At 39.2% G+C, this 8,567-nt stretch overlaps 2 protein-coding genes across 3 annotated transcripts; one reads left to right on the top strand and one right to left on the bottom strand.

Annotated features, from left to right (window-relative positions):
* Positions 1 to 63: 63 nt before the first annotated feature.
* Positions 64 to 2,678, bottom strand: sdr42e1 (short chain dehydrogenase/reductase family 42E, member 1). Of its 2 annotated transcripts, none has more exons than XM_029428361.1 (3): positions 2,569 to 2,678; positions 2,042 to 2,134; positions 64 to 1,517 (listed from the first exon to the last, which is right to left on the bottom strand). In XM_029428361.1, the coding sequence occupies exons 2-3, from the start codon at positions 2,122 to 2,124 to the stop codon at positions 419 to 421; spliced, it is 1,182 nt and encodes a 393-aa protein (XP_029284221.1). In that variant the 5' UTR covers positions 2,125 to 2,134; positions 2,569 to 2,678; the 3' UTR covers positions 64 to 418. The 2 variants fall into 2 exon arrangements, with proteins under 2 accessions (XP_029284221.1, XP_029284212.1); XM_029428352.1 differs by having other exon boundaries at positions 2,514 to 2,670.
* A 1,121-nt stretch (positions 2,679 to 3,799) lies between these two features.
* On the top strand, positions 3,800 to 8,277 carry cnep1r1 (CTD nuclear envelope phosphatase 1 regulatory subunit 1). The gene is made up of 6 exons (XM_029428372.1): positions 3,800 to 3,911; positions 4,417 to 4,488; positions 5,524 to 5,597; positions 6,789 to 6,898; positions 7,080 to 7,134; positions 7,927 to 8,277. The coding sequence occupies exons 1-6, from the start codon at positions 3,887 to 3,889 to the stop codon at positions 7,966 to 7,968; spliced, it is 378 nt and encodes a 125-aa protein (XP_029284232.1). The 5' UTR covers positions 3,800 to 3,886; the 3' UTR covers positions 7,969 to 8,277.
* Positions 8,278 to 8,567: the final 290 nt, after the last annotated feature.

Genomic DNA, 8,567 nt, shown 5'->3' with positions numbered 1-8,567 from the left:
GGTCCTTAAACAAAACACTTAAAATGTAACCTTGAATCCAGGTTTAAAAATCACAAAACATCATTTGCCATGTAAGGATTTATTCATTACAGTCAGAAAATTCCTTTGTATTTTACTTTAAAACAAGTCTGTTTCCTTTCAAAAAGCTCAACATTGTGGGTAAAAGAGGTAGCATCTCAGACAGTTTCAGTAGTGGGATGTAAAATGAAGACGTTACGGTTCAGAGATTAAGATTATTTTCACATGTGATGGTGTTACAGTATAAAAAGGTGTTTTTAAGTGTGAAGCACCTGCCCATACTGACTGATTTCATAATACAAATGTGTCCACGGACCTGAAGACATGTAATCACTCTAGTTATGAACCAGGTTTGATACAAGGCGTTTGGCATTTTGGAAAATATGAAAATGATATTTTATCAACTGCCAACAAATGGAAGAAAAGACAGAACCACAGCAACAAAGGCCGACACACACAGGATGTCGAGCAGCAACCGACCGAGGAAGGAGCTGTGAGATTTCTTCCCGTGGCCTCTGCTTCTGAACCATTGTACGACCTCACCCAGGTCGTACTCCTGGGGCTCGTAACCGAGCTCCGCCTTCGCTTTTGCCATGCTGAAGTAATGCGTCACGCCGGTCTTATACACCTCTGTACGTGTCAGCAGGGGCTGGAAGTTATAGAAGGGCCCGATGACGAGGTGAATCATTTCTGTGAGAAAGGCAACAAAGTAGATGAGAGAGATGGGAAGGCGCAGTTTGGGGAAAGGATAGCCCAAGCCCTCTACCAGAGGTCTGAAGAACTCAAAATTGTTGACCGGTTTGCCATCTGAGATGAAGTAGGCCTGGCCAGAAGAGCGGCGCTGCTTCTCCGAGGTCAGAGCCTCGGCTGCAAGCTCGTGTGCCGACACCAGGTTGTCCACATGGACAAACTCCACCAGGCTGCTGGGATCACCATACACAAACCTGAAGATCCCCTTCTCTATGTAGCCAACTACCCTGGGCAGGTGCCTCTGCTCGCCCGGCCCGTAGATTCCTGCTGGACGCAGTGCACAGCTTCTCAGCACCCCGGCGCCGTCCTTCAGTGCTGTGCCGTTAGCTTTTAGCACTGCCATCTCGGCCATAGACTTGGTTCTGGAGTAGTGGTCCGGGTGGAGATGGAGAGGTAGATAAGGGAGGCTTTCATCCCCGTTCTCTATCACTTGGCCTCCGAACACCACGTTGAAGGTGCTGGTGTAAACCAAGCGGGACACCCCGTGCTCAACGCAAGCCTTCAGGACGTTCTGTGTGCCTTGAACGTTCACCGCCTCAATCAGATGTCGGTTCAGCTGCTCCCTGCCAGACATGCCATAGGAGGCGAGGTGGAATACACAGTCCGCACCAGCGATGGCCTTCTCAACTTGTGCATACTCGCGTATATCTCCTTGAACAAACACAATGTCTTCTGGCACTTCTTGCTTTGGAGGGACTGTGTCGAACAAAATGATCTTAGCTCCTTTTTTATGAAGGGAGCATGCCAGGCTGCAGGGGGAACACGTAATCACAATCAGAATTTGGTTTATTGCAAAGCTTATTCACATACAAGGAATTTGCTTTGGTGTATAATGGTGCATACATAAACACAGTAAGAGGAATGAAAAGTGGAAGAGCTGTGCAGTTTGTGGTAGTATTGTGCAGGTTCACAGTACAGAGTATGAGGAAGAGTTTACAGAGTACAGATATATGATCACAAAGATGTGCATTAATGTAAAATGTATTAAATATGAATTCATGTAATTCCAAACTGCATGAAAATCATTACAAGTCCTCCATTTTAAATGAATACAATTCTATATCTATCACAAAAACACAATAATTGCATGCATTTCTTCTTTTAAATCTACCACAGGTCACAGACTCAATCTAACTGAGATAACTGCAACAACAGCGCCACCTTGTTGTGGTAAAGCAGTGTGCCAGCAGCACAGGGCAACTGTGAAACAATTACTTAGGGTTTACTGAACGTGAACTTAATTTTCATAAGTAATAAACCAAATTGCTCTTACCGATAACCAAAATAGCCACATCCCCCAGTTATCAAAAACGTGTCTGTGGGCCTACGTGCATTTTCCATGGCAGGAGGGAGCATCTGTGAGTTTCTAAAAGAGAGGATTAGGATTAATACAATTAAAACAACAGTACATTTAGAAAAGTAACGTTACACACAGAGGAATCCTCATAAATGTCAAAGGTCTACGATTACAAACAAAACAAAGCTGCCAAGTTGACGTTACCTAACCTGCAATCTGTAGTCTAGTTCACTGACCTTCTGCTTGAGTCATTATGCATTTTATGTAATAAACTGAAAGCATTGACATTACCTACCACTTATTTCCATAAGTGGTTATTCAGGATGCCATGCCTCAAACTGTGCTACAAAGTAGCTTTAATGAGCTACATGCACATACAGTAGTTAAGATAAATCCACATCTTGTTATCCAAACTATTAAAGTTCACGTATTCACTGTCGGTACCAACCTTAACATAAACCGGGAAGAAAACGAGGGAAATATGAGTTATATATATCACGCACTCAATACTCTACTGTAACGCTGGTAAGAGAGCACCGGCGTGCACACACTTCCTTGGTCGGTGCTGTACGTGCTTTTAGTTACGTAATTTACGTCGTGCATCTGCGTCAAGTGTACGTCGAGGTAGAATAATAACACCGGAAGTAAGGCAACATTCTTCATAATGTAGAGAACTGATTGGCAGTTGATTTGAATTGAATTGAATTCTTTAAATAATTAAATACATACAACTGTAGAATTGTTAAATAATCGTTTGATGTTATGCTTATGATTTTGATAACGTGCATTTTAATTTCTCTGTGTTCGCCAATAACGCTTTTATTTAGAAAGTTGTAACAGGAAGTCTTGATCTTAAATACATAAGCTTGATACGCTCTGCCAGCAACAATATAACTTCCGGTATGCAGGTCGTGCCTTCAGAATAAAAGCGGATGTTTTTTTATGTACTTATGTAGTAAAATGTTGTATTTAATCAGCGTACCTATTAACAAACCGTTTTTTAAAAACTAATTAGTCAAAGACAAATGACAGAAAACCATCATATGCGTCCTTTTTTAAACTGTTTAAACTATGTCCAGTCACTAGCCAATTGTCCTAGCGCCTGAATAAAACACTGTACAACTACGTTAGAAATGTGTAGCATATGTTTAGTTATCCTACTGTAAATCCCATGTCTGCCAATAAAATGCGAAGAAAAAAAAGAACAAATATTTGATAGACAAAGGCCATACACAGTCAATCAGGACACTGAAAACAGGTACCTCCTTTATTGATGATGAACATGTGTCTGCAACAAACATCATCAATAGCTTACATCTGATAATAATCTTAATTCAATAATCGATTGATTACTCTCAAAAATAATAAACATATATTTATTTAAACACTTTAATTATTAAACATATTTGAACTGTATAATTGTACCTGCATTTCATTTTTTATATCCTATAATCTAATTATTACCTTTTCTCTTCTAAAATATTTCTAGATTTTATTAAGTCTATCATTTTTAGATGTTTGGTTTTCTGTGTTAAATTCTATTTGTAATATTGTTTTTCTGCTATAATGAAGAAGAGTGTAAGTTTGGGTAACTGCCATTTTAGAAACAGCGCCATCTAGAGGCCTGTCTGGGATACTTACTGAACCAGAGGGCAGGGGGACGGGACATCAGCTCTTTTGTACCGCCCTTTATTTGACTTGCACCCAATCACGTTAGAGCTAAGCAAACACAGCCATGCGGATTGGTTTACGTCGCCTGTCATTCAGCTGAGTGGAAGCAGCGGCGCAGCCAACAGCAGGCTGCTGGGACTAGCCTCAGATATGAACTCCCTGGAACAGGCCGAAGGTAACCAAGACGGAAATTAAACTTACACATTTTTAAATAGCTGCTGATTTGTTTTAGCCTCCTAGCTTTCATCACCGAAAGAATTAAAAGCACATGCCGTAAGAGAGGATTACAAAGTTCGATACAACGTTTAGTTAGCTGGCTACTCTGCTAACGACACTTAGCATGTTTGCTAGCTCACTTAACAGCAGCCGTTTGTATTGCTGTTAACGTTAGCTAACACGTATTCCGTTATTAAGTCTAATGTCCGGGAAGTTCCTCTGGACAGCTAGGTTTTACCAACAGGAAGTGTAACAAAACATACGTGTTTGGATATTTAACATAACACTTAAGTTTAACGTTTATTTGCAGTAACTTAACTACTTAAATACAAAGTGATAACTGAAGTTCAGGCTGACATTAGTTAACGTTACATGAGTAAAAAGATGATGTTTCCAGGTCATACAGTCATGATTTTAAACCCAAATGCAATGTTGTTCATTCATTGTGCCCACTTTCGTTTCAGACCTGAAGGCCTTTGAGAGAAGATTGACAGAGTATGTCTCCTGTTTGCAACCTGCAACAGGGAGGTGGAGAAGTAAGTATCTTATATATATATATATATATATATATATATATATATATATATATATATATATATATATATATACCCTTTTATGTGCCTAAATCTGGTATTTGGTAAACCTTATGCTTTCCTGTTCATTGACTTCAACATTACATTTGATTACTATCAAACAAAATAATCATGTGAAGCCCGCACTCACTCCGTAAACAGAAGTTGGTTTGGATAGGGCTGCGTGATCTGGCCAAAATATTAATTCATCTATATAAATATATATCTATATCACAATATAGCAATGTTGGCTGGTAATTAAATAATAGTCTATTTGAAATACCACATGGTAAAGCCTATACATGTGTATACTCCTATGTGAATTAAATACTTGAATGAAAAGTACTTTAGTGCAAATTGAACATAAGTTTCAAGTGAAATGATCAAGACAACATTTCTTTGCCAGCTATACACTGACTACGTTTATGTTCGTTTGAACAATACTGGGGTATTCCCAACAGCAGATTCTTGGGTGTAATGATCTGAACGAATGGACAAATACAATTCTGCACACTGCTGTTGTAAAACACTGCTCACAATTACATTTGAACCAACACTGAACCTTTTACACATTATTCTCTGCTATTATTATGTCCTGAGCTCTTTGCATTTCTGTATTCTGGTGAAGTGAAGGTTGCCAGTTCGAGTGCAGTTTGTTAATCTCATTGAAGTAAGGTGTGATTTAAAACAGCAATCTTCAAATTATTATCAGATTTTCTGATAAATTTGAGTTAGCTTGTTATTATCAACAGATAACGTAGTTGTGTATCATATCTTCATATATGATTTCATCCCGATATTATCCAGCCCTAACGTCAACCTTACATTTGATGAATATCAAACAGAAGCATCCTGTGAAGCCACCACTCAGTAAATACAGGCGTTGGTGCAGACGTGATCACAGGTTATAGACTTGTAACCCAATATTGAGCAAACACTTGCAGTGTGTTTTGTGAAACGTGTTTCATGTTGTAATACCGAGTTATTCTCTTGTTTCAGTGATTCTGATCGTAGTGTCTGTTTGTACGGCTACGGGGGCTTGGAACTGGTTAATAGACCCGGACACACAGAAGGTATGTATTAGTGGACAAACAATGTTCACAAACATACATTGTGCTTTCGTTATTGAACAATACAGCCAACATCCATAACCATGAAGATTGTCTTGCTAACACGAGAACTACAGCATTGAGACATTAAATGTCAGCTGACCGACTGAGCTCATAGATTATTGTGTATGGACGACTACATTTTGAATCTGAGCGCTAACCGCTTTGAATTACATCTCAGCAAAAAACAATCGGCTAAATGTCAGACTTGCAATTGTGTTTAATGAAAGTATTCAAGAGTTTAAGCGACGCTGTTTTTTCTTTTGGTCAAAGTATGCGGCTCATTTCACAGCAACACCTTGTGCTGACTGACTGATGTGTAGCTATTGTCTTTAAGGCAAAGCATGTTTATAGCTTTACATAAAACATCCTTTCAATTAAATGCAATTAAAGAGCCAAGAGAATATAAAATAAAACAAGATATAATAGAATAAAACGGCTATAATATACAAGAATAAAAGTTATAGTGCAGTGTAAGAAATTAATGGTTATTTGATCTAATAAAAAATATAATAAACGGCGGCGACAAACAAAAGTCTTCAGCCTTGATTTAAAAGAACTGAGTTGCGGCCGACCTGCAGTTTTCTGGGAGTTTGGCGCATAAAACCTGAACGCTGCTTCCACATGTTTAGTTTTGACTCGGGACTGAAAGCAGACCCGCCCCAGGATGCTTCATAATGTAGCATAAGATCAGAAATGTATTTTGGACCTAAACCATTCAATGCTTTATAAACCAACAGTAGTATCTTTGAATCAGTTAAACTGTGTTAGCTCATACCACCATCACTGGGCAGTGTAATGCTCGCTTTAAGTGTTGTTACTTGTGTTTAGGTTCACAAGTAAAGTAAGTTAATGTACAGTACATACAGATGTGGGATGTTTACATAATTTAAAAAAGTGCACACGATTTACTGCTCATCATAGAAAATGAGCGCTCAGCGTACGCACAGTGTGTTTGAGTGGATTCGGAGATGGCTCTGTCTCTAAGGTGGTCTGATGAAACACGAGGACACTTCAAGTCTCTGGAGAGTTGATGTTGGATGGCCAACTTTCTCATGACACCCGATGAATTTCTAACGTTTAACTGAACTTAAAGATTTCCTAAATAGTTCTTGACTAAATAATCGATGTTGCTTTTCTCCGGTTGTTCTGCAGGTCTCTTTTTTTTCATCACTGTGGAATCATCCCTTCTTCACCATCAGCTGCGTAACTCTTATAGCTCTCTTCTTTGCTGGGATACACAAACGAGTTGTGGCACCATCAATGTATCCTTTTGTCTCTTGATGTTAATATAAAGAAGCATTTTTATAATTCCAGCATCTGCTCTGACGTCACACATCCGATCTCAGCTATTGACAGAAAAGTGCGGAGCAGGAAATGTTTTTGTCATTGAACTTTTATAAATTGATTCATCCTTGTTAAGATCTTTGACCCTTTTCCCTTCAGTATTGCTGCCCGCTGTCGGACAGTTTTAGCAGAATACAACATGTCCTGTGACGATGTGAGTTAACAAATGTCTTTGATGTTGTGACCTGTAGTGACCTGTAGTGACCTGTAGTGACCTGTTGTGACCTGTTGTGACCTGTAGTGACCTGTAGTGACCTGTAGTGACCTGTAGTGACCTGTAGTGACCTGTAGTGACCTGTTGTGACCTGTAGTCTATGTCGGCGTATTCGGGCCATTGTAGGTGAAAATAAAATATTGAGACGCTGGAAGGAGGGTAATGAACTGAGAAGAAAACTCTGAATTTCTAAGATGAAAGTCACAAATTTACGAGGAAAAAACATTTTATGTTACAGTGTGTTATGCCGGCAGTGGATGACCTAATAATAAAACTACATTTCAATCAGATTTAGCAATAAGGAAATGCTCCTGAATCTAGCCCAGAATCACCACTATCATAAGCATCTGGACTTTGAAGAGACATTGCTGTGAATTGGGACTATTCAGAAGAAAGAAACCTACAGATTTAGATGAAGTGATATCTGTTGTGCATCAGGAACTACAATATATCTCCATGTTCCATGCTGTTGCACCTCCTCACTAACGTGTGGTGCGATGAGGTGATCCAACGCTTTTCTTCCTGTAAATGTTCCACTTAAATCTCAGAGAATATCCAAGTTTCTTTCTCGTAAATGTACGACTTTATAATCTCAGTGGATATTCAAGGGTTTTCCTCTTGAATATTACCCGACTCGGTCTTTGTTTATTTATTTTTACCTACAATCTGCTCCAAAAACGTATTTTTTTTGGTGAAATTGTTCACACTTGTGTTATTTCCGTCTTTTTACAGACGGGGAAACTTATACTGAAGCCACGACCGAACATCCAGTAACTCCAGCTCGAGTGCCAGTCAGATGTACCTGGTCTCTGTTGATGGCACTGACCCTCCGTGTCCTGAGTCCTTTGGCTGGTCTGAACAGGACCAAGAGGAACAGCACTGAGGCTCATCATAATGGAAATGGATTTGAAAGACCGATGAACTGATTGGGCCTTTTAACACTGTCGCTGTGCCGATGTCACGATTGCACATGAGAGCGCCGATGTGTTTTTTTTTTCTTCCGTTTCTGATGTTGAGCATGTATTTTAACGAATTGTTTCTATTTTTAAAGTTATTTACCTAATAAAGACTTCAGGTGTGAAACCGTCTCCTATTTATTTAGTCTTATTACAAGTAAAACCTCTTTCTATGGTTTATTTGGTGTTATTTTGGTGTTTGTTATAAACCTTGAAGCGAAATACCTCTTGATGCAGCTGAAGTGTTTATTGATGGATATGTGCATGGTGCTAATATGGGTACGATAAGATATAATTAGTTTACAAGAACACGTTGCGGCTGTTACAAAATAACAAAATAACTTTGTGCATGCATACAGAACATGCACAGACTGCCACCAACCAACACATTGCACACATTAATCATCATAGTGTACT

The sequence above is a fragment of the Cottoperca gobio genome, chromosome 3 (assembly GCF_900634415.1).
Source record: "Cottoperca gobio chromosome 3, fCotGob3.1, whole genome shotgun sequence".
In the NCBI taxonomy this organism is placed as follows: Eukaryota; Metazoa; Chordata; class Actinopteri; order Perciformes; family Bovichtidae; genus Cottoperca; species Cottoperca gobio.
The sequence above is the reverse complement of the archived record's forward strand: the minus strand, read 5'-3'. Positions and strand labels throughout refer to the sequence as shown.

What these genes read in the sequence shown, in the direction of transcription:
- cnep1r1 (XM_029428372.1), top strand. Translation starts at nt 3,887, where the DNA reads ATGAACTCCCTGGAACAGGCCGAAG. An exon ending in CTCCCTGGAACAGGCCGAAG is followed by an intron (nt 3,912 to 4,416) that starts GTAACCAAGACG and finishes CTTTCGTTTCAG; the next exon opens with ACCTGAAGGCCTTTGAGAGA. An exon ending in CGAGTTGTGGCACCATCAAT is followed by an intron (nt 6,899 to 7,079) that starts GTATCCTTTTGT and finishes TTTTCCCTTCAG; the next exon opens with TATTGCTGCCCGCTGTCGGA.
- sdr42e1 (XM_029428352.1), bottom strand. An exon ending in TGTGGCTATTTTGGTTATCG is followed by an intron (nt 1,518 to 2,041) that starts GTAAGAGCAATT and finishes TTCCCCCTGCAG; the next exon opens with CCTGGCATGCTCCCTTCATA.